General features: G+C 47.5%; 2 protein-coding genes across 3 annotated transcripts in view; both read right to left on the bottom strand.

Annotated features, from left to right (window-relative positions):
* The window catches only part of CUL9 (cullin 9), a 43,052-nt gene extending 37,478 nt beyond the window's left edge, over positions 1–5,574 (bottom strand). For both annotated transcript variants that reach the window (XM_077161865.1, XM_077161866.1), the window contains exons 1-3: positions 4,948–5,574; positions 4,248–4,402; positions 3,411–3,926 (exon numbers count right to left, since the gene is read on the bottom strand). In XM_077161865.1, coding sequence (XP_077017980.1) covers positions 3,411–3,926; positions 4,248–4,402; positions 4,948–5,545 — 1,269 coding nt within the window. In that variant the 5' untranslated portion in view covers positions 5,546–5,574. The remainder of the gene's footprint in view (positions 1–3,410; positions 3,927–4,247; positions 4,403–4,947) is intronic.
* A 2,436-nt stretch (positions 5,575–8,010) lies between these two features.
* Positions 8,011–17,693, bottom strand: SRF (serum response factor). The gene is made up of 7 exons (XM_077161867.1): positions 16,934–17,693; positions 14,977–15,243; positions 13,144–13,402; positions 12,438–12,557; positions 11,210–11,401; positions 10,622–10,698; positions 8,011–10,416 (listed from the first exon to the last, which is right to left on the bottom strand). The coding sequence occupies exons 1-7, from the start codon at positions 17,453–17,455 to the stop codon at positions 10,321–10,323; spliced, it is 1,533 nt and encodes a 510-aa protein (XP_077017982.1). The 5' UTR covers positions 17,456–17,693; the 3' UTR covers positions 8,011–10,320.
* Positions 17,694–25,575: the final 7,882 nt, after the last annotated feature.

The following is a 25,575-nucleotide window of genomic DNA, read 5'->3' as shown; positions in this document are numbered from 1 at the left end:
AAATGGGAATGTTTGCATTACATATTTTTCCCACAATAAAAAAATAGAAATTAAATTAAAATACATTAAAAAAAGGCCTCCTTCCCTTATCTAGGGGTGGACCTTGCCTCTCATCTCTTTCTTTTGCGTGTGTGTGTTTTAATTATTTATTTTTAGTTGTGGTAAAATATGCATAACATAAAAAATCATCTTCAGCCTGTTCTTTGCCATTGTGGACATGAAAATTGTCTAAAATTGAAAGTGCGGCTGATTGTACAACCAAATGAAGATACCATAAAACAATGTTTGTTTATTTTAGACATTATCCATACTGCTCAATAGATGGAAGGAAATGAAGGATACAATGACTGAGAAGCACAATGGCAAACGTGATATATTTATATGATGGAATATGATGCAGGTACAAAAAGGAGGGATGTCGAAGGGGACACAATGAACTGAATAAACCTTAGGGACAAGGTGTTATGTAAAATAAGCCCGAAACAAAAGAATAAATATGCTAAGGTGTCTTTCAGATAATACAAGAAAATGGGAGCCTCGATTGTTGGCCCTTATAGCAGCCACATTCAGTTTGAAGCTGTAGATAAATTTCTGGATTCTGAGACACTGAGCTACATGGGTAACAGCTGGTATTTCCCTAGAACTTTGAGTAGCTCTGTGACATCTAGGACCCAGAAATGGAGTGCTGCAGTCCTGAAAGTTAGCACAGCTATGTAGAACAACAGTTAACTGAAAAAGAGCTCTGGCCTCAATTAGAGTTTAAAACAAAGCCAGTGGAGCCTAAATTTGTACAACTTCAGAAAACTAGTAGAAAGTATCTACAGACTTTAAACATTTTCATACCTATGACCAACTCCGAGGTGATCATTTAACGAAAATCTTTCTATAATACACCAAAGACCATGCCTAAAAATCCTGATAGCAGAACTAATCATAATAGCCAAACCTGAAAACAACCCAAATATCCTTCGGCAGTAGAATGGGTAATTGGTAGTATATTCATACAATGGATATGCAAAAATAAAAAAAAATGAACTACAATATACACAACAACTTAGATGAATCTCAAATATATTATTTTGAATAAAAGTAGCTAGGCTCAAAAGAGAACATACTATATAATTCCATTTACAAGAAGTTCAGGAACAGACAAAACAAATTTATAGTGTGAAAAAAAAATGAAGCCAATCTGGCTAGGTCTGAGGTAAATTAGAATGCAGGGTAAAAGATGAGAGTGTATGTACTCTAGACCTTCAGCTATTGTATGAGATCAAAGGCAGAATGGTTTACTATGTCTAGAATCTAAATTTTCTGTAACACATAATCTAAATCAACTTCTCTGGATAGCTCATTTAAACAACCCAAACTCCTAGACTCCAGAATGGGAATAAGGCCTTGTAATTCTGTATAGCTTAATATAATACCAGGATATATCCTAGACTATGATGAGCTGATGATGAAAAAATATTATATATATATATATGGAACTAATACACTCTCCCATCTGGGAAACCCTGAGAACCCTCTCAACCACTGAGGACTCCCAAGAAAATAGGTCAAGCCCCAGATTTTGAGGCTTGCCCATATGAAACTGATTTCTGTAGGAGAAATGCACAGACTACCCATAACAAGGCCCAAGAATTGCTTCCAGAAAGCCTCTTTGTCGCTAGAGATGTGGCCTCTCTCTAAGCCCAACTCTCTAAGGAAAATCATTGTCCTCCCCGCTGCATGGTACAAGCCATTCAGGGGTTAAAATCTTCCTGATAACATGGGACGTGACTCCCAGGGATGACTCTCTGGCACCTTGGGATCAACAATGCCTTCCTGACCAAAAGGGGGAAAAAGTGTAATAAAATAAGGCATCAGTGACCAAGAGAGATTAAATAGAGTCGAGAGGCTATTCTGGAGGCTGTTCTTATGCAAGCTTTGGTTAGTGCTAATTGTCATGGTTTACTAAATCCCAATCAACACCACTCCTGTTGACTCTTAAGAACACCAAGGGCTCAAACCGAAGACTCTATAAAAGTTTCATGTCCTAGGGCTGTGTTCCTGGAATATATCATTTCTGGAGGGTTCCTAGATCAGATAAATCCTGAAATTCAGAGGGGCTAGTCTCTCCAGGATTATCAATTAATTATATCCCCCCCCCTACATCCTTTAGTGTCAACACCCCTCCTCAACCTGAAAAAGTCAGAACAGGTATTGTTCAAAGATCCCTAAAGATTGGGAGAAGGATTAAAAGGAAAGGAAGAGGTATAACAGAGAAAATAGGATTTAACAAGTGAGTTATGACAGCTGAATCATTCTATTAATATTCCTTCTAGACTCCAGTGTTCTGGAGCAGCTAGAAGGAAAAATCTGAGATGACAGAATGGTAGCTCATGATAAACTCTGGAATCTGTTCATAGCTACTTACTGAAGTGTGCGTTGAAAATGATAGCTTTTTTTCTTTCTTTGCTTTGTACATATATTTTACGACTAAAAATGTTTAAAAAAAATTTAAAAACTAGAAAAAAATCATCTTTGCCATCCTAAGCGAACAATGAGTTGACACTGAGTATACTGACAAAACTGTGTAACTTCCACCACTATCTATTTCCACACTATTTTCATCATCCCAAACCAAACTTCATACCCATTTAGCAGTAACTCCCCATTCCATCCTCTCTCCACTCTAGTAACCATATTCTGCTTTCTGTCTCTATGAATTTGCTTATTCTAAATACTTCATATAAGAGAAATCATCCAGTATCTGTCCCTTTATCTCTGACTTATTCCACTCAACATGAGGTCTTCACGGTTCATCCATGTTGTCATATGTCTCAGAACTTAATTCCTTTTTACAGCTGAATAATATTCCACTAGATGGCTATACCACCTTTTGTTTATCCACTCATCTGTAGATGGACACTAGCTTGTTTACACCTTTTGGCTATAGTGAATAATGAAGAATATTGGTGTACAAATATCTGTTTGAGTCCCTGCTTTCAATTCTTTTGGGTATATACCTAGGAATGGCATTGCCAGGTCATATGGTAATTCTATGTTTAACTCTCTGAAGAAACTCCAAACAGTTTTCCACAGTGGCCATACTATTCTACATTCCTATCATACCATATTTACATTCCAATGTATGAGTGTTCCCACCTCTCATCTCTTTCTAACTTTGACAGCCTCTGCTCCAACTCTCCCACCTAACCCACACCCCATTGGGGGCCTTTCTCCATATATCAGTTTCTGCTTTCTGGGTTTGTGTCTCTCCACCACACCAAATGTTCTCAGCCCTCCAAATGGCCCCTCTCCTCCCTGAGGGGTCAACTGCTGGCCCCCTTTTACCATGCCAACCCCCCTGCATGGCCCCCACCCAAATGACAGCCTCAATAGTATCCCATGCCCATGCGCTCACTCGCCTGCACAGGAGGCACGCCGTTGTTGCTCTGCCGGAACTCACCCTCGTCGCCTGCGCTAATCTCCTCGTAATCGTCCAGCATCCGCACTCGCATCCCCGGCGTCAACGTCTGCTGCACGTACTCACCATAGCCACTGCGGCTTGAGAATTCACAGCGCGGGCGAAAAGCCCGCCCTTGCCTTCCGGGGGTGCTGATGATGGTGGGGAGTAAAAGGCTGGGGCCCGAAACGCAGGGCTGAAAGATGGATCGGGCCGGCCGGGGAGGCGAAGCGCCCTGTTCACTGAAGTTCCGGGCCCAGCCCATGTTCCGCACCAGCTCTGAGATGAGGTTGCCCACAGCCAGACAGAATTCCAGCTTCCGCTGAGCACGGCTTTTCTCCCGGATGAACTCCTCCCTCGCGGGGGAGTGGGAGCCTCCGTCTCCAGCCCCTGGCTCTGGATTATTATTCAGCTGATCCAGGAGGGAAGTGACACACAGGTAGCGCTTCACCAGGGAGAAGAGTAGCTTTCCTGGTATCTGTAGGATATAATCCTTGGCCTAGGTTCATCTCCCAGCTTTAGCTCCTCCCCTTTCCTCTCAATGTCATCCTCTACAGAAAAAAATAAAGGTCTCATCCCTAAGCCTGTAGTTCTCAAACGCTGGTTTGTGTAAGAAACAAAAAGGGAATGTCTTAAAAATACAGATTCCTGAATTTTAATCTCAGAGATCCTAAGAAAATCTGGGGTAGAGAGGGGTACATAAACCTTTACTTTAACAAGCTTCTAAGTAGTTCTGGTGCTGAGGTACAGTCCTGAACCACCTTTCAGATGCCCTAGGCCTTGTACAGAGCTGGGGTACCTGAGGCAGATGAATGCCCTCAAAGGCCATGCAGTGTTCTTCAGACGATGTGGTCTCTGCAAACAGCTCCAGCAAAGTATAGCGGCTGTCAAAATCCATGTGCTGCTCAATGCCATCTTGCTGGCTCAGCGACAGAAGGACATGAGCCCGACTCCCTGTAATCCACACCCAAACCATATCTTCTCTTCAAGCCCCAATACCTCCCCCCCTGCTTTTTCTAGTCTCTACTGCCTACCCTAGAGGGCTTCAAACTTATTTGAGACTGAGAACCACAGTAAGAAGCACATTTCACATTGTAACCCCAGTACAAGCAAGTGTACATACAAATGAAATACACATTTCATGCTACAGAGCTTATCCTTATTAAGTGCTGTTCTCTGATATTTTACGTTTCTTTTAAAATCCACTAAATTGATTTCACAACCAATAAATCTCAACTCACAATTTAAAAAATGCAAATTTACCCCATTCTCTTTTTTGCCATTGCACTGGAAAAGGACAGATAAAACCAGGTGCTATCACTTCATCCTGTTTATATAGTACCTGCAATAGCCTATTAATTTATACTTTTCCTTTGCATTGAATTGATATTCGCCAAATACTAGGTTCTCTTACAGAGTTGGGGAAGCTCTTCTCTTTCTGTTCTTACTCCCTGTAGCCCATTCTCTCCAATGTTCTCCTTCCCCCGGCTGACTCTTACCAGCATCATGGGCTGCCAGAGCCTGCAGCATCTTGCCTGCACTCCGACGGATCTGAGGCTCAGGGTTGCACAACATCTTCATGAGCAGGTCCAGAGCTCCCGTTTCCCTGAAGACCCCAGTGAGGGGCCCAATGCTGGCATAGGCACTGAGCACATGGATGGTGTGGAGCACAGCGGCAGTGAGGCTAGAGGTCCCACCCTCTGCCAGTTGCCTGGCAGCCCTGCATACCAGTGCCCGTACATCAGCCTCCATCTCTCCCACTGCCACTTCATCCAGGCCTCCTGGATCCCTGGGAAAACTTCCTGAAACCCCAGCAGGCTCATGCTGAGGTCCCTTAGATAGCACTCTTTCGCCTAACAGCATGGGGCAGTTGGCGTAGACCTCAGGGGCTGACAACCACATGAAGATGTGCTCTGCCTTGCCTTCGGAGTCCACACCCACTCTGCCAATTTCTTCACACCTCAGGACAGTCCATCGGATGAGGTATTCAGGACACCCATCATGTCCAGGCCGCTGTCGAAGGAGTTCTTCAGGATATGCCTGCAGCTGGGACCCCAAGGGCACCATGATGTCCCCGGCACGCCATGTCCCCACCATCCTGACCTCCTGAGACACATAATGAGAAATATAAAAGCAGTATAGGAAAGGGATAAGAGTACCTGGAGGGGCAAGAGTCTAGAGACATGGAGGGGGGTAATTGGTAGGCTGCAGGTAGAATTCAGAGGCCAAAAAAAAGGGCCAGATATAGGATGGGATAAATAGTTGAACACACTCTGGGACTTAATTATAGGAGAAGGAGAATGGAGTAAGGACAGCAAAAAGGACAGCAAGAGGATATCCTGCATTTCTTAAAGAAACGGAAATTACAAGAGAATAAGAAGAGTAAAAGACAAGGTAACAGAAGAGTGACAGTTAAGCAGGACAGTCTAAGCAGAAGAGCAGGGTGGCTAAGGGATACAGATCAGGACTAAAAGGATGGCATGAGTGAGCAGGAAGGACAGCAGCATGTGAGACAGTGGGGCCAGAACACGTAAGGAAAGTTGATATAGAGGAGGGGCAGGACAAGTAATATAAATGAAGAGGCAAATGTGGAATGTGGAATATAAAGCAGTAGGCCTCGGGAGATTCAGAAAATGGAGATGGAAAGAAGGCTGGGATGTGGGAGCAGATGGCTGGATGGGGAGAGTATATGAGTATTGTGAGGGTGGGGAAAATGGACCTAGGAATCACATAAAAGTATGGGAGAAAAGGACCAGGTCCCAGTTCATACTTACGCTGTATCTAAGTCAAAGGGTGGTAACCATGGGATTGAGACAGTAGGGGATGACTCCAAGAGATGGTGGGGTATTATTACAGATTTCGCTCAGAAGAATGCCCTTTGAACTCTAGCTTTTTTGCTTTCCATCTACAAAGCCTTAGACAAGTTATTTAACCTCTGAGCCTGTTTCCATGTCTGCTAGATGGTGATAATATGTATACCTACCTCTTGAAGTTGACTTAAAGATTTAATAAGATCTCATATGTAAAACACTTAAAACAGTGACCAGCAAGTAGTGAGCACTCAGTAAACAACCTAATATTATTATTGTTAGAGGGGAAGGTAGGGGCAGTCATCAGATAAACTGAGAGAGGTGATAAGCCAGAAGATTCTAGGAGAGTAGGTGATGCTAGTGATAGGGATGAGATATGAGTGAAATGAAGCAGGTGTAGGGGTAACAGAGAATGGTGAGAATGAGAGGGGAAAGTAAACCCAGGCAGAGAAAAGGCAATTTAGGCAGGAGTCATGTGGGAGTATAGAACAGAAGATAAGAGTAGAAGACAGGAGTGAAGGGGAGGGGGAAACAAGGGTGTGGGGCAAGGTTCCAGTTAGCACCGGGAACCAGTTTGAACGGGGAACTCTGATGTGATGGGCTCCTGATTAGAGAAGGTTGGAGAAGTAAAACAATGGGATAGGCCTCAACTGGGACGAAAGGGGGTGGGGAACACACCCGTAGGGTGGGCCTAGAGTAGGACCAACAAATTGATGTGAGCTGCAAGGACGCGGGGATGAAGCCAGCAGGTAGACGCAGGCAACAAGGTCAAGCCCAAGCTTACAGACAGTGGGGGCGGGGAAGAAATGGGCACAGGTTTGGGAACGGGGTGCGGTCCGAGATGGGTGACAGAACCGAGCTAGTCTCAACGAGCAAGACCAGGCTCTCTCCGTCAGCCCCACAGACAGTGGGAAAGGGGCCTCGAAGGGGACTGGGGAGGGATAGGGAATGGGGCCGGGTAGAAGCGGAACTTTCCTCTCACCTCCCACCTCCCGGCTTGGCGCTAGCAGGAACCCAGCGGCCGGTCCCGCAGTCCTGGCCCCGCCTCCCCAGCAGCTCCCTTCCGGGTCACAAAACGTGTGCACGCACGGCCGCGCATCTACGGGTCCCACCGCGGCCCAGAGCCGAAAGCTGCGTTAGAGACTGCGAGTGGAGCATGCGTGGTGGCCGCAGGCGGCTGCACTGGGGCGAGGGAATTAGCGGGGCAAGTGCCGCGTTGCAGGGATAAATGGGGATCTGGGGTCACGTTGCTCCTCCCTCTGCAGAGAAGCAGAGCAGACAGCTCCTTCCATCACAGCAAACGTTAAAATGCCTTTCCCCTTATCTGAGTCTGCCTTCCTCATCCTCCAACACCCATAGTAACATCCGCTTATCTCCCTCAAACCTAGTAACCTAAATCACTGACCCTTACCCACACTCCAACCCTAGGGCTGTCCTTTGAGGTTTTTGTAGGTCACGTGCCCATGTGTTGCCCACCCTCCTCAGTAATACCTTGGGATGGTTGTGTCACTTTTCTTTTTAATTAAAATGTTGGCCTAAGCCCCCAACAAAGCCAAGTACAGGGAGAAAGTCCCTTGCCCCCAAAACTGATCCTTAAATTAACTGGACAGGGTCCCACCCAAACCTACCCCTTAACATTTCAGTTTTCATCAAGCAAAGTTTGCTTCTCAGCGCACAAACTTTTTGGAGTTTGCTTCATGTTCGCACCTCCCTCCCTCCCTATGTGGAAAAACAGAGCCAAAGACCCAACAGTCTGTGCACAAAAATGATACATTTATTGAAAGAGTATTTTTTTTTAATACAAAAGAAAGCTCTGTACATAGGACTGTGATCATGTCCACTATTCCTGGGTCAGCATCCCAGGGGAAGTAGAAACCACTGACATACACACCCACATTCACACATACACACACTCAGGTACACATACACACACAAACATACCCCAGAGCCACCAAGGAAGGGAAACACCAAGGGTCGCTGCACATATAAATGCCACCTCATCCCTGACACACACGTTCTCACAAGGCCACGCTCACACAACACACATTAGAAGCACTTTGCCTGATTCATTCACTGGGTCTGTCTTTTGTGGGAAGGAGAGTAGGAATTCATCAGAGTCTCCTCCCATGGGTGGGGGAGTGGGGAGTGAGTGAGTGGTGGTGGTGGAGTGAAACAAGAGCAGAGAAAGGGGGCTGGGCAGTTACAGACCTGAGACCCAAACTCCCCAATCTCTGGCCCCTGCTTTGCGATGACCCAGGTTGGTAAGCCACCAATAAGCCCCAGCTATCTCCAGGAGAAAGCCCAGAAAGGTGATTTCCATCTTAGCACCCCAAATTAGGGTAAGACAGCAGTGGGGGTTATAGGTTAGGGGGTTCTCAAACATGTTGGCAGATCATCCCCTTGACAACTAGGCTATGCGTAAAATCTTCCCCCACCCCTTCACCTAATCACAGAAGCAGGTTTATTCTTACTGAAGGCAGTTGTAAAGTACTAAGAAAACTCCACTCCAACTGCTGTCATGTTTCTGAAAAAGCTCTGTTTCTGGATATAGGTGGTGAAGGCAGGCTCTGACATAGGGTAAAAGACCCTCCCCCATGCTGGCCCACCCTCAAGGTCTACCCCAAAGAGGGTAGAGATGGGTGGCGCACGGCCCCTGTACAAATTACATAAATACTGAGGTTACACTTAGAAAAATAAAGTCATTTTCTTCAAGGCTTTTGTCTTAATTTAAAAAAGTTACAGTAGCTGCTCACTCCCTGGGAGAGCTGTCCATTTCTGGCTCCCCTATGGCTGCACTCAGCCTAAGAGCTCTCTCACTTCTTCTGACCCCCAATCCTGCCTCTCACCCCCTCCCAGACCCCACCCTGCTCACTGCAACTTGGGCCCCAGGCAGCTGCAGGCCCGGGGAGCACAAGGCTGCAATGCCCATGCATGTGGCACAAATGAAGTCAGTTGCCTAAACCTGACACCCTCCCCCCGACCCCAACATTTGGTCTCCCTCTTCCCCTCCCTAGCAACAGCCCTATAGGGCAAAAAGAGGCCCAGAGCTGTGGGTCACCCTCCCCACCCCATCGGGGCACGGCCTGAGGGCCCCTCCCCCGGCTTTCTCCTGGAAATAACCCAGGACCCGGCCATCCCATCTCCCCTCCCACACTGGTGGGCTCCAAGCTTATGGGGTGGCTCTGTCCCCAGGGGCCCAGTCAGTTCTGGGGAGCCCAAGGGCTCTCCAGGGAAGGGGAGTTTGGGCAGGGAGGGGGACGAGAAAAACGCCATAAAAAAAAGTTAAATATTTTAAAAATATATATTTATAGATTTGTTTTCACTTCGTCTCCTCAAATAAAAAGTTCAGAATCAACTTTAAGTAAAGCAGCTGGGAGGAGGGGGGGGGAAAGACAGGGGTTGGGGGAGAAGGGAACATTGGTGGTTCCCTCCATCCCAGAAGCCCCTGGAGGCCTAAGGGGAATGATGAGGCAGGGCAAATGGCCCCAGGAACCTGCCCAGTGCACAGGCCCAGCTACTCAGGAGCTGAAGGGGCAGAGGGTGGTGGTATGAGGGAAGAAGCCCCCGTCTCCCCAGCTGGCTCCCTGAGGGGCAGTGGCAGGGCTCTTTTAACCCAGCCCGTGGCAGACACAGTGCTAACCTGGGGTCAGCAAGGAGGCTGGGGAGAGGGCCCCAACTGCTTCCTCAGGGGAGGACACAGTGCCTAGTCCCACAGAAGGCCTGTGTGTGGGAAGGTGGGGCACGGTCCCATTGGGTATAGCTAATACTCATGGCAAACATTGAGCCAAGCTGGCGAGGGGAGTCTGAGGAGGGAGGGGAGCCCACCATCAACAGAAATGGGAGGTGGAGCTAGATGGAAGGGAGGGGGGGGGAAGGACAGGGTGGAGAGCAGGCAGGCCCATGTCTTTGGCTGGAGTGAGAGGGCTCAGTTCTGTGGCTACCCACTCCTCCTCCCCGCCTCCCTCCGCGGCCTGTCAACGTGTATGTAAAGAAAACGTGAAAAGGCAACAATAAATAAGTGGTGCCATCCCTTGGGCCATCTGTCCAGGGCGGCAGGGCGGATCAGTCACTCTTGGTGCTGTGGGCGGCATCCAGGTTCACCACCTGTAGCTCGGTGAGGTTGCTGCTGCTCCCGGCCTGCTGCCCTATGACAGCCATCTGGAGGCAAGGGGGTTCGTGAGGAAGGAGGGAGAAGGAACAGACCAGCCTGCTCAGGCCCCCCAGCTGCTCGCCTGCCACAAGCCTGACCAGGAAAACACATAGGCCTCCTGGCTAGGGATTCAGGTTTTGACCAACTGGTTATGGGGTCTCCCAAGGTCAATTTAAAGAAGTGGCTGGGAGGGTGAAAGGTACCCCCACCTACCTGGTGAAGCTGAACTGCAGAAACAGGGATCTGCACTGTCCCAGATGGTGCTGTCAGAAACACCTGAGGGACACCACCTGCATCGGAAAACCATGGGAGACACTCAAATCATTGTTCAAAATAAACTTCCGGATATTTGGGGAGTGACCTTCAGATGCAAGTGTCCAGGGGTGCCTGTTGGCATGGGACTCCGAATGTGTCTGAGGGTACATGTGGGTGTGAGTGTCTAAATATGCGTGAGTGTCTAATTAGAGGACTGTGTGCATACAAGTGTGTGTCTGTATTTGCGTGGATACCTATGTAGGCATCCAAGTGTGTGTCTGAATACATGTGGCATCTGGTGTGTGTGTGTGTGTACCCAACTGTGTGTGGCATGTGAGTGTATGAGGTATCTGAGTGAGAGGGCTTATGAGTATCTAAGTGTGTCTGTGTGTGTGTCTGTGTACATGCACAGGCATCCAAGTATGGGGAGGAGGCATCTTAGTGTCTGAGTGTGCATTTCTGAATGTGGTTGTGTGGGTGGAGCATAAAGAGTATGTGCATTTACGGGTGATAGTTCTGCTTTCTTAGCCCCACCCCACCACTCACCTTGCTCCTGAACCTGGCTGTGGGACACCTGCATGGTGGATGGCGCCTGGGAGAAGGCATTGAGCACAGTGAGGCTGCCATCAGCCAGGCCCGAGGTGGGTGCATACATCACCGCATGGGGGCTGGGATACATCATGTGGCCACCCACGGTTGTGGGCACGGACGATGTCATGATGGTGGCAGGCAACGTCACTGGCAAATACAGACACATGTCAAGGAGGCCAGCACTAATCCCTTCTGACAACCCCCACCCCAGCCCAGGGAATTCCAGGCCTGCAGAGCCCTCTTGCCATTTTCCAGATCAGAAGCTAAACAAGATTTACAACTCTTCTCACTGTCATTAAGTAGGAAATGCCTTCGTTTTTCTTGAACACAATAGCACCAACCTTTTATTTTATCCTATCTTATTGTACTGTTCAATCGTTCATCTGCTAAATTTCTGAATTACCTGTTCCAAGACCCTAAGGTCTTGAAAAAAAACAAGGATTTCAATGACTGACCCATTCCAGGGAAACCCAGATTCTCCTATTTTAGAAAGCTCCATCATCCTAATTTTATCTGTTCTCCCTCCTCCTCCCTCTTCCTAAACATGCAGCTAAAAAACTCATCTTTTAAACCAGGCTTCTCAAATCCTAATGTGCAAGTGATCACCTGGAAATCTTGTTAAAAGGCAGATTCTGATTCAGTATATTTGGAAGGAGGCTTAAGACTCTGTATTTCTTTCAAGCTCTCTGATGCTGGTCCTGCCAGTCACAGACCACACTTTGTGTAAAAAGGTTGTACATAACAAGAACTTAAAGGTTCCATTATTTTGAAAGTGTCTCATCATTTTTTAAATAACTAGAGACATCCCAGAGAAATTATGACTATCCCAACCTAGGATAGGTTGCAAAGGAGACAGCTGCTTTATAAATCCTTCCTGGCAATTAAACAAATATGTGTCTTTGGGTAACCTGCTTCTTTCTGGGCCTCAGGCTCCTCATCTGAATGAGGAGGTTGGCTTCAATGGGTCCAAATTTCCTCCTAGGGTCCATCGCCCCACTACAGGGCAGGATTCGATACAGCCATCCACACCCAACTTTTCCCATAAGGATCAGGCCCAATGCCTCAGTCTCCACTTTAAAAATATTCTCTGACCTTAGTTACAGGAGGAATGCTGTTGAGTACCTGCTGTGAGGCTTCATCGGGGGAGGTGGGGCAGGGAGGGTGACAGGGCTCCAAGCTATACCTGTCCCGCTGGAGGAGGTCTGCGTGAGGTCTGTGCTGCTGTCGCGAGAGGGAGACGCTTGCTGTGGGGCCTGGTGCACCTGAATGGCCTGAACTGGGACCTGCTGGGCCACTGCCCCACCTACAAAACACAAAGACTTAGTCATGCTCACCCACCCACGCCCTAGCCACCACCTGTACCAAGCACCCTCACATAGCCCCAGGCCCGGGGTCTGACACACTGGTCCAAAACACCCATCACTAACTTTCCTGGGAGCCAGAGGCCCTTCATGTCCCAAATATTGTCTCTCAGGGTTTCCATACTCTACTCTTGACCTTCCCTCCTCCTCCTGCCCCAGGCTTTGCTTTCCATCCTCTAAAGTTGACCAAGGAGTTAGCATTGACCCATCAAGGACATGAACTGCCTTCCAGTCAACATAGAAAAGTGGTACAATATCTACTGTCCCTGTGGCAATAGGGGCACCAGGCAGGGCTAGCTAGATAAGGCCAGAGGATATGGTTGAAACTTACAGACAAGGATAGCAGGGGGTCACAGTGGGGAGGGGCATGACTGCCAATAGGACACAACAGGCTTCTCTCCGGCTCTGGCCCCTGTTCACTCTCCTGAGCAGGGAAAGAGGCTCTCCTTGTGCCAGCCCTAAACCCACTCTTTACATGCTCGATTTGCCCCAGGGGGGACAAATCTCTCCCTGCCCCTTTTAACTCACCAGGCATGAGGGTGAAGCTGGTAGGCAGCTGCATGAGGCCCCCAGAGACAGGGCCGCTGCCTGTACTCTTCAGCACAGTCCCATTGGCACTGCTGATAGCGCTGGGGCTGACGCTAGCAGACACTGGTGCCAGATAGTTGGTGATGGGGAAGGAGGGGCCGCTGCTGACTTGCATGGTGGTAGAGGTGCTAGGTGCTGTCTGGATGGTAGAGGTGGTACCCGGCAGGTTGGTGACTGTGAACACTGGCTTCAGCGTGTCCTACACCAGGATTAAAGATGAAGTGGTGAGCCTCTACCAGACCCCACCCCTGCAGAAGTTTTGTATGGTGTCTGAGAACCCAGACTTTGGCCAGTCTGCCTGACTCCAGATCCCAGCTCTGCCATTTACCTGCTACCTGACCCCTGGGCAAATCACTGTGCTACTGAGCTTCAGTTTCCTATCTGTAAAAGGGGGACAGTATCTGGCTCATAGATTGTCGTGAAGGTTAAACAAGTTAACATATGTTAAGCAACTTACAGCAGTGGCTGGCACACAGAAAATTATCTGAATGTTTGCTGTAATTCCCTAACTACTTTGTCCCAGCAGACAGTGGTAATCACATTGGCTGAGGCATCAGGATGCCCAGGTTGACCAGCTGGGTGACCCTGGGATATCCCTTTCTCTCTCTGTGCCTCAGTTTTCCTCTTCCATAAACACGAGGAGGCTGGGCAGGATGGTCTCTTCAAAAGGGTCCTTCCCACTCTGATTTGCCAGACTTCTGACATGAGGATTGAGAGTTTTTCAGGGACTTGGGGTTGGAGAGAGATCTTGGGGGTGTGGCAATGAAGTATTTTATGCCAAACACTAAAGATTCAAACAACCAAAGAACCTCATTCATCCAACACAGTGTCCTGGGAATAAATGAAGTCCACTGCTAACAAGGGTTGAAAATTATTACAGATGATATGCCACTAAGGCGGGGGAAGCCTTGGGTACTGCCTCACCCCTTAGGGAGCCTTTGTTCTGAGAAGGGGAAGGAGGAAGCCGCAAGAGCGGAGAACTGCGACGAGTGACTAGGGGCTCAAAGACAGGGGTTTGGGGGTGGGACAGTACGGGATGTTTGCTAAGCAACTGGGCTTGAAGCCCTGATTGGCGGAGGCGTTGCTAAGGCAAACAGTGCCGCTTCCTTTGATTGGCCAGTTAGTTAAGGACACCCGGAAGGTGGAGCTTCCCAAGATGAGCAAGGGAGGAAGCCCTGCCCCCTCTCCTTACCAGGAAAAGGAAGGGGGGAGGCGTGTAACTAAGGCCCGCATCCCTGGCAGTGGGCGAATATACTCCCTTTACATACCCAGGCCCGGACATCCTAAGAAGGTAGGCGGCTGGCTAGTATAGTAGTCTCCAGCACAGCCAGCTAGCCGGCCTGCCGACAGAGCTGGGTTCCCAGGACCCTGGGACCTGGGAGGGCTCCCTTCTTACTCTCTAGTGGCCCAGGGCTGCAGGGCAGGGCTAAGCTACTTCCCCGCCCCCGGCAGGGAGACAGCTGGCGGGAGGAATGCAAGGGCCCTGCCAGGCAGGCGGGCTCCGGGCGGGAGGCCGGCGTGGAGCCGGAGCCGGCCTTATATGGGCACGGAGGCCACCCGCTTATCTAGGCGGCCAGCCTCCTGTCAGGATAGCAAGGATGGACACCTGTCCCTCAGAATGAGGGTCACTAACCAGGCTCTACTCCACAGCTGTGGGCACCTATGCACCTGTCCTGGGCAAGGTTGGGAGAGGGACACCCTCCCCTCTTTCCCCTCTCTGTGCCACAAGTCCCTTCCCATCCCTCCCTCCTTGGATAGGGACCCCAAACACACCTTGGTCTCCCCACTGCTGTCAGACTCCGACACCTGGTAGGTGAGGTCTGTCTCTTCAAAGCCTGTGGCACTCATTCTCTGGTCTGTTGTGGGGTCGGAGCGGGGTGGAGAGTCTGGCGAGTTGAGGCAGGTCTGAATCAGCGCCTTGCCCGTCTCACTGGTGATCATGGGCTGCAGTTTGCGGGTGGCAAAGGTATACACATGGCCTGTCTCACTGGCCACCAGCAACAGCACCTGTGTCCCTGTCAGCGTAGACAGCTCATAGGCCTAGGGGGGAGATGGGCAGGTCAGCAAAATTTTTCATCTCTAACTTCCTTGAGAAGTAGGAAAGAGAGGAAGACCACAGTGACCTCGAGCCCCCTACCATAATGACCTTCCACTCCTCTAACTCTAGGGGGTCCTATGTGGATATCAGAAGATGACATCCTCTGAGGAACAGAACCATCAACTTGTAGATATCCTAAGGAAATAGCTATGGCCCCCTGATGATGGGGGACCTCTGTAGACATGAAGGGGCCCAATTAACTGCTTCTCACTAAAGCTTAGTGCCCTAAGCCTTATAGAGAGACGGTTCCCATGCCCTCCTCACTGTCACGGACTAGGATGGTATCCCCACCACAATGGAAATCACACAAGCCATTAGGCATAAGGGCCACCTAAGCTCCCCGAGTTTCTTCCCAGAAACTACCCAGGTGTAACCTGTTGACATGGCCTCACTTGTTCTGCTCTATAATACTGCGCTACCCTTTTTCCTTGCTTAGTCTTAGAGAGGAAGTATAAGTATGTAAGGAAAAGACAGTCTTGCGTCTGAGCTTTCCTTCGTGGGCATCCCCCTCCCTAACCTTCTCTACTGATGATCAAGTGACAAGAGACACTGATACAGCAGTGTCTGGAGTGATGGAAGACAGTGGGAAGACCCCACTATGAACCCAGGCAGGGGAGCCTTCAAGTGTGGCCCCATAGATGCAATCCTCACTCCCAACAAAATTCCATACCTCCCCCCACCATGGGAGCAGCTCAGGTGTTTTCTGTATAGGAAAAATATAAACACTCGCCAATGTCCAAGGTTCTAGTTTCTAATCTCCCAGTTTTTCTGGTTCCATCCCTTCCCTTGTCTTCTACACCCCAAGATGAGTCCTCTCCTCACCCCTTTCACTGGTTGAATTTCTAGGTACTTCTGTAAATTCCCCCAAACTCCATGCACAGATTCTCCCTAGGGCTGGAAACCCCACTTGTCCCAAAGGTAAGCAGTTCCACAGCCTGTCCCACCAGGAGCATGCCAGCTTTCAGTGATGGCAATGGAAGACACATGGCCATTGCTTGGCTTGGTCTCTGCTGCTCAAGACAGCATCAGTTTTCTTGCCCTGCCCCCTTACCTGGGGCTCTTGAGCCCCACTGGGTCCCAGCGATGCCTGTCCCTCCAGTCAACACTACTTCAGTGGTGCCCACCTTCCTCCCACATAGATTTGCTCATTTCTATTACTGCTTCCCTCCCAGCTCCAGTTTCCAAACCTCTCCACCTTTTCTTCTGCTCCCCGGCTTCGCTCGTGCTCACTCCCACTTCCCTGCCTTACCAACGCCCACTCCCAGCACCAGCGTTCACTGGACCTACAGACCTGGCTGCTCAGTATCCACCTCCCCGGCAGGCTCGCAGCCTCTCAGTACCGCTTCCTCACCCCTTCACTCCACGAGGGCCCTCTTCCTCTCTCGCGCCGGTCACTCCCACCTCGGCGCCTTTCCCTTCTTTCCCGGACGTTCGCCGCATCTCCCCTCTCCCCACATTTCCCTGGCGGCCCCTCCCCTTTCACCCACCCGGGGTAAGAACATCCCCTCCCACACACCTCTGCGGACTCGCCGCCTCTCACCTCGGCTTGGCTCTGCCTTCCTCCCCGGCTTCCCCTGCTCATCCCCACCTCTCCCGGGTCCCCGGTGGCCGGCCAGCTTCCCCGCCCGGTACCTTCTTCATGATGCCCGTCTTCCTCTTGCTGAAGGTCGTGTAACGCCGCAGCTTGTTGTCGATGAACTCCATCTTGATCTTCACGCGGCCCCGGGTCTTCTTACCCGGCTTGGCCCCGCTCACCGCGCCGGTCACCGGCCCGTAACCCCCGGTGGCCGCCGCCGACGCCTCGGGCCCGCCGACCACCACGCCGAGCTCCATCTCGCTCAGGCTCCGCTTCAGGCCGCGCCGCTCGGCGCACAGCTCCTCCTCCTCGCCCGACTCCGAGTCGCCCTCGCTGCCGCTGTAGAGGGCCCCCGCGGTGGGCGCCGGGGTGCTTGCCGCCGCTGCTGCAGCCTCCCGCTCGAGGCGGCCGGGCCCGAGCCCCGCGCCGTTCCCAGGGACCCGGCCCCCGTTAGCCCCACGAGTTCCGCCGCCGCCGCCTCCACCGCCCGGCCGCCCCGTCGGGGTCCGGTTCAGACTGCCCCCCAGGGCCGAGCCCCGTCCCAGCGCCGCCGCGGCCCCAGCTTGGCTCGGTAACATGGCGTTCAATGCAGGAGGGCGGACAGGCAGTCAGCAAGGAATCGGAGCCGCCGCTGCCGCCGCCGCCGCCGCCGCCATCGGCTTCCCGGCTCAACCTGGTGCTCGCGCTCCTGCTAGTGCGGCTTTCGCTGCCGGCGCCGCTGCGAACCCGGGGCCCCTGCACGCCCGGGCCGACCTGGGCCCTCACTTTCCTGCTCCTGTGGCCCGGGTTGCCCCAGGCCGCGCGCAGCGCCCCCTGTCCGTATGCTCGGGCGGCGCGCCCGGCGGCCGTCGGCGTCCCCCGGGGGGCAGGGGCTGCTGGCCGCGGCGGAGACCGCGGGTGGAGGGGGCCGGGACCACGCGCTGGCGGCGGAGGGATCCCCCGACCCTTCCCCCCATATAAAGAGATACAATGTTTCCTTTTATGGCGAGGCCGCTCCTTATATGGTGAGCCCCAGCGCCCCCGCCCCATTGGTCCGCGGTTCCGGCACCTCCGCTCTCCATTGGCCCGCAGGGGGCGCTTATTTGCATAGACATACCAAACTCGCGGCTGTCATCCCGCGTCAGAAGGCGATCCCGAAAGGGGTGGAGCCGACGCCTCTTAAAGGAACAGGAGAGGAGGTACGACTCCGCCCCCCTGAACCGGAGAACAGTAGAGAGAATTGGGAGGGACTGGCCGAGAGGAAACACGGGAGAGGACTGAGCTGAGCAGTCTTGTGGAGAAGGAGCAGCTCTGGGAACCCGGCACCTGGAAAGCTAGAAGCAAATACTTGAAGGAGTCCCTGAGTCAATTGTGGGTTAGTGCAATAAACGGGAAAATACAGCCCAGAAACCATGGAAGAAGTACAGGGATCGGAACGCTTCCCCACTCTTTCCTAAAGGAGGCAAGTCACTGGCCGAGCGAAGGGGGCTTAGGTCTCTGGTGTCCAGACTCCCGCGCCTCCGCCGCTGAGCTCAACCCCTTTCCCCTCCCCCCGACTTCCCTTTCCTCTGTTTTCAAGGCAACGACACTTTCCCACCAGGCAGGCTCCCCAGACCTCATTCATCATCCTCTACACTGGGGGGTCTTTGGCAGACGTTCATCTGGAAGAAGCCGGAGGAGATAGTCTGCCTTCCCGTGCCTGATGGGGACAATGAGGAGAGACGGACATCAGTAAAGACTCCCAGCTGCAGGCTGGGTTGGGGGGAGGGGGTGGTTCCCAGGATAAAGCCCATCCAACAGCCAGTGCAAAGGCCTGAGAGAGAGTGTAGCTGGGCAAAAAGTTTAAGCCCGCGCGCGCACACGCACACGCACACACCCTTCTCTGAAAAGCCATGAAAGTCCGTAGAAGGGGGAGGGGGAAGGCTTAGAACTGTGGTGCTGCAAAGCCAAGGTTTAGGGTAAGAATCCCTGGGTCTGGATCTTAGTTAGCTTCAAGGTAGGGAAAATAGGTTGGGCTCCGCTGTAATAGAAATTATTCAGATCTGGAATGGGCCCATTCCTAGTCCTGCGCCTGGAAACAAGTGATTTGACCTCTCCAAAATCCGTATTCCTCAGTGATGCTACCCATCCCATGAGGTGCCTATGCAGATTTAAGAACAAAACTATTACTTACTTGAGTCAGCAGTCAGGGAATACTAAACAGGAGCTGCCTGGGGTAACTTATCCCTGGAATAAACATTGGTGTGTTTAAGGGGATGGGAGAGTGTGATGATAACTGCTTTAAAAGTTGTGGGAAAATAAATAAATAAATAAAAAGGGGAAATAAAAAAAGTTGTGAAGATAAAAAAATTAGTCAATTTTCAAACTTTTCACTGCCGTTAGTAGTGAAATAAATTTAAGGCACTGCAAACAGCCTTTAAAAGAGTAAAAATTAACAGGCAGGCATCACAAAAAACAAGGGTAACGTCATTGCATAAAACTTCTAAGTTACAATAAACAAAAGACAAAAAAAGAATTAAAAAAACTTCTGAGCTGTAATATACATTGAATATATGCAATTGCCATTTTATAAGTAAAATTGTCATTATCATATGGTTCAATGAATATGTGTATTGGATGGCAATGTCAACTGCATTTCTTACTATAAATCACAATCCAAGGACTAAGACTTACTACAATAAAGTATGTTCAAGTGACTTGTAAGATAAAATGCATCATATATTATTAACATGGGCTTATTTATAACTGGAATTAAGGAACCCTTCTCCTCTGAGCATTTCCCAAATGCTTAAAGTTTTAAAGATATATATATATATTTTTTTTTTTCCTAATCTACTCTACACAACAGGTAGTTAAACATATGGAAAGTGTTAGCTCAAGAGGAAGAACAGGTCAAATAGATAAATAGGTTCCAGAAGGGTTTCTTGGGGGGAGGGGCATAAATGGTTCTTGGGGATGTGTTTTGTTTGAGCAGCATTCCTGCCTAGGCTCTAAAGACTTTTGGTTTGAGACCCCTTGTTTAGACACATGGACAGTTGACACCCACTAGGATAAATAGAGGCTGTTTGGGGGTACTGCCTTCAGCATAGGCACCCTAGAGGGCAACTGCTCTCCATCACCTCCACGCGGGAGGGCGTCCTGGGTGAGCAAGTTCTCAGCTTCCCTTCAAACAGACTGCCCTTTCTCTTGATTTCACCCAGCGTTCATGCCACTGCCTATTCATCTGACTTGGAGTCTTGGTTGGGATTCCTTCATGTTCACAACCTGTTTCACAACAGGAGACCTACACCCACATTGCATTGGATCACTGCAGTTTCCAAGGCTGAAACTGGTGATGGGGATAAAGTGAAAAAAAAAACTGCTCACAGAATGTGTTTTGTTTGGACCATATAATTATAATGAAAAATCAGATTTTACTTAGAAAGCTGAATGTCCAGCCTCTCTAAAAAATTTGTAATTCTTGGCAACTCTATGGATAGGTGCCATAGGAACACTCAGACTTGGAGTAATTGGCTGCAGTAGAAGAGGCCTCTGCTCTCTGGTTCACCACTGAGCCCGCATATCTCAGAAGGCTCAAGTAAGATCCCTGCTTGGCCTCTCTAGAATGTCAACTCAGGAGTTCTCTGATAAGGCCTAAATCAAAGTAAAATTTCCGTCTAGCCCCCTGGAATTGAAGGAAGTTCACATCTACCCCAAATCATGAAAGACCTTCAGCTGAGCACTAGAATTCCAGCCTGCTCCTATGACAAGAAATTTTCCCCTCACACCATACCATTCCTATCCCAGCCTTTATTTCCTTTTCCTGATTTTTATCACCCAAATAATATCAGTACAAAAAATAAAGACTGCTTTTAAAAATTACTGTTGCAACACCCTAAAACTGTTTTTATTTGGAATTAACCCTTACCCAGGTTTTTTTTTAACTAACTTCATTTTTAATTGTGGTAAAATATATATAAAACATAAAAATCATCTTAGCTATTATAAGAGGACAGTTCTTTGACATTTAAGTATACTGACAAGCCTGTGTAACTTTTACCACTATCTATTTCCACACTCTTTTCATCATCCCAACCAAAGCTCGTTCTTCTCATTTAGCAATAACTTCCCATTTCTCCCTCCCCCCACCCCTGGTAACAATTTTCTGCTTTCTGTCTCTACGAATTTCCTTATTCTAAGTATTTCTTATAAGAGAAATCATACAATATTTGTCCTTTTGTGTCTGGTTATTTCACTCACTATGATGTGTTCATCATGTTGTAGTGTGTATTAGAATTTCATTCCTTTTTTGGTTGAATAATATTCCACTGTGTGTATGTACCACATTTTATTTATCTATTCATTTTGTTGGTGGACATTCAGGTTGCTTCTACCTTTTGGCTATTGTGAATAATACTTCTATGAACATTGGTATATGTATATATCTGAGTCCCTGCTTGTAATTCTGGGTATGCATCTTGGAATGGAGTTCCTAGTCATATAGTAATCCTATGTTTAACTTCCTTAGGAGCTGCCAAACTGTTTTCTGCAGTATCTGCACCATCTTACGTACCCACAAACAATGTGTGAGGGCTCCTGTTTCTTTGCATTCTTACCAATACTTGCTTTTTTCAGATTTTTAGTAATAGACAGCTTAGTGGGTATTAGGTGGTATCTCATTGTAGTTCTGATTTTCGTTTCTTTAATGGCTAATGATGTTGAGCATCTTTTCATTTACTTATTGGCTAGCCATTTGAATATCTCCTTTGGAGAAATGTCTATTCAAATCCATTTTCTTAAATTGTCTTTTTGTTGTAGGAGATCTTTATATGTTCTGTATATTAAACCCTTATCAGATATATAGTTTACAAATATTTTCTCCCATTTTGTAGGTTGTCTTTTCACTATCTTAATAATGTCCTTAATGTTTTTAATTTTGATGAAGTCCATTTTGTCTATTTTTTTCTTTTGCTGCTTGTACTTTTGTTGTAAAACCTGAGATTCTATAAAAGCTTCACGTACTAAGATTACTTTCCAGAAACCTACAACCTCCAGAGGGGTTCCTAGACCAGATGAGTCCTGAAACCAGAGATGCCAACCTCTCCAAGAACATCTACTAGTCCTATCCCCCATCCCATATTATCAACACCCCTTTCCAATATGAAAAGTTAGAAAGGGTAGAGTCCAAATATCCTAAAAATTGGGAGAAGGATCAAAGGAGAAGGAGGAGTTATAACAGAGAAGATAGGATTTAACAAATGAGAATGCCTGCTGAATCATTTTATTAATATTTCTTTTAGTCTCCAGTGTCTTGGAGCAGCTAGAAGGAAAAACTTAAAATTGTGGAAGGGCAACCCATACCATATTTTGAAATCTGTTCTATAAGTTACCATGTATTTTGAATTTTATTGCTTTTTGTATAAATGTTATATTTCATAATAAAAACTGTTTAAAAATAAAAATAAACCCTTATCAGACATATAGTTTACAGATATTTTCTCCCATTTTGCAGATTGTCTTTTCACTATCTTGATAATGTCCTTAATGTTTTTAATTTTGATGAAGTCCATTTTGTCTATTTTTTTCTTTTGTTCCTTGTGCTTTTGGTGTAAAATCTAAAAATCCATTAACTACTACAAGGTCCTGAAGGTCTTTCATTTTATTGTAACAGTTTTATTATATTAGCTCTTATATTTAGTTCATTTTGGATTAATTTTTGTATATGATGAGAGGTAGATGTCCACACTCATTCTTTTGCATATAGATTTCCAGTTGTCCCAACACCATTTGTGAAATAACCAAGGGTTCTTAATGGAGGGCAATAGTATTATTTGACCACCTAAACTGATTTCAGTTCAGTTCATTAAACATGGCCTATGTGGGGCCCCATGATGCACTTGGCGCTGTGCTGAGTGCCAGAGTCACAGTGATGAACTTGGATTAACTTCTTGCTCCCCGGCCTTCCCACACTACTCCCCACCCCCAAGTCAGTCCACCTGGGACACATGAAAGGTTTCCCCTACAGAATCTGCTAGCTTTGCACCCCAAGCCATCATCAGTTTTCTTAGAGATCCTTCTCACTGATCCATGCTGAGGGAGACAGCATACTAGAAGGATGTGGCTAGATCAAATCCAACCCCACTGCTTAAAACAAAAACCAAAAAAAAAAACTAAAAAGAAAAAATCTTAAGACCCAAGTCAGTTGGTGTGCTGGTATGTACCCAGAAAAGCCATGTCCTTTTTCCTGATCCAGTCTTGTGGGGACAGGCATTTTTCTTTTATCCTGATTCAATATTGTGGGGAGGAAACTCTGGATTGTTTCCATGGAGATGTGACACACCTAGTTGTGAATGTGGCCTTTTGATTAAATGGAGATATAACTCCACCCATTCAAGGTGGGTCTTGATTAGCTTACTGGAGTCCTTTAAAAGAGGAAATATTCTGGAGAAAGCTTAGAGGCAACAGAGATACAGACACCTGGAGATGTGAAGAGTGCCAACAGAGAAAGCAAATACCTAGAACTGGACATTTAGAGATGCAGAGCCCAGTTAGATGTCACCGTGTACCTTTCCATGAGATACTAAGCAAGACAGAACCCAGAGTTGTGTCCTGGAGGAGCTAAGTGAAGGCTCACAGATGCTTAGAGAGGAAACTACTGGCATCAGAAGCTGGAAGCAACACAACTGAGAACAAGGACCAGCAGATGCCAGCCATGTGCCTTCCCATGTGACAGACATCAGCCTTTCTTGAGTGAAGGTCTGTCTCTGGATGCTTTAGTTTGGACATTTTTATGGCCTTAGAAATGTAAACTTGTAAGTTAATAAGTTCTCTTTTTAAAGGCCATTCCATAAAGTTGGAAAATTACAGTTGGTAACAGAGACCATCAGAAGATAGAAAAAGGGTAAGATATTGGGTAATTGGAGCTGAAGGGATACAGATTTTGCAACGGCACTGATTGTAAAAATTCAGAAATGGATAGCAAAATACTACCTAACTGTAATGCGTTATGTTAGAACACTGAATGAAGCTGAATGTGAGAATGATAGAGGGAGGAGGGCTAGGGGCATAAATGAAATCAGAAAGAAAGACAGAAAATAAAGATTGAGATGGTATAATCTAGGAATGCCTAGAGTGTATAATGATAGTGACTAAATGAACAAATTTAAAAAGTGTTTTTGTATGAGGAAGAACAAAGGAATGTCATTACTGCAGGGTGCTAAAAATAGATGGTAATTAATATTTTAAAATTTCAACTTGCATGTGAGACTAAAGCAAAAAATGTTTATTTGGTATAAAATTTATATTTTGACTAGTGCATTTTCTAATATAACTTATGTGGACAGCTTAATTGAACACCAAAAGTACATGGAACCTTGAGTAGGACATGAGATTTTATTGATTTGTCCAGAGTGATGCCCCAATAAATCCCAGAGTGATTTGATCAGTGAATAAAAAAGTATTTGCAAAGTCCCCTTCAGGGAATGGTGAGAACAGGGGAAAATTCAACTTCCCCAAGTTGAATCCTTGATATTCTCACAAGCAGTGTGGACAACCAAAGCTATAGGCTGAGCCCCCAGTCTTGAGGTTTGTTCATATGAAACTTAACCCCACAAAGGATAAGGCAAGCCTACTTAAAATTAGGCCTAAGAGTCACCCCCAAGAGAACCTCTTTTGTTGCTCAGATGTGGCCTCTCTCTCCAGCCAACACAACAAGCAAACTCACCACCCTTTCCCTGTCTACGTGGGACATGACTCCCAGGGGTGTGGACCTTCCTGGCAACATGGGACAGAAATCCTAGAATGAGCTGAGACCCAGCATCAAGGGATTGAGAAAATCTCTTGGACCAAAAGGGGGAAGAGTGAAATGAGACAAAGTGTCAATGGCTGAGAGAGCCCAAACAGAGTCGAGAGGTTATCCTGGAGGTTATTCTTATGCATTGAGTAGATACCACCTTGTTAGTCTAGATGTAAGGGAGAGGCTGGAGGAAACTGCCTGCAAAATGAAGAGTTGTGTTCAGTAGCCATGTTTCTTGAAGATGATTGTATAATGATATAGCTTTCACAATGTGACTGTGTGATTGTGAAAACCTTGTGTCTGATGCTCCTTTTATCTACCTTGTCAACAGACGAGTAGAACATATGGAATAAAAAGAAATAATAGGGGGAACAAATGTTAAAAGAAATTTAGTTTGAAATGCTAGTGATCAATAAAAGGGAGGGGTAAGGGGTATGGTATGTACAACTATTTTTTTTCTGTTTTCGTTTTATTTCTTTTTCTGAATAGAAGCAAATGTTCCAAGAAATGATCATGATAATGAATATGCAACCATGTTATGATATTGCAAATTACTGATTATATATGTAGAATGGAATGATCAAAATAGCAGTGTTTGCATTCATTTGTGTTTTTTTGGTATTTAAAAAAAAGAAAGAATACTGCCACTGAGCCACTGCTGCTTGCCCCCTTTTAATCGTTATAGTAATGATTTTTTTTCAATCCTCAAATTTTTATGGCTTTATTGTTATATTTCACACACTATAAAATTCACCCACTTATCAAGTACACAACTCAGTGGGTTTTAGTATAGTCAGTTATGCAACCATCACCACAATCTAATTTTAGAATATTTCAACACCCGCCTCCCCCCCCCAAAAAAAAATATCCTGTACCTATTAGCAATCATTCCCCATTCCGGCCTATTCCTTCAGCCTCAGGAAAGTGCTAATGTACTTTCTCTCT

Source organism: Tamandua tetradactyla, chromosome 5 (assembly GCF_023851605.1).
Source record: "Tamandua tetradactyla isolate mTamTet1 chromosome 5, mTamTet1.pri, whole genome shotgun sequence".
Classification (NCBI taxonomy): Eukaryota; Metazoa; Chordata; class Mammalia; order Pilosa; family Myrmecophagidae; genus Tamandua; species Tamandua tetradactyla.
Note: the sequence above shows the minus strand (reverse complement) of the source record. Positions and strands in the feature narration are given on the sequence as shown.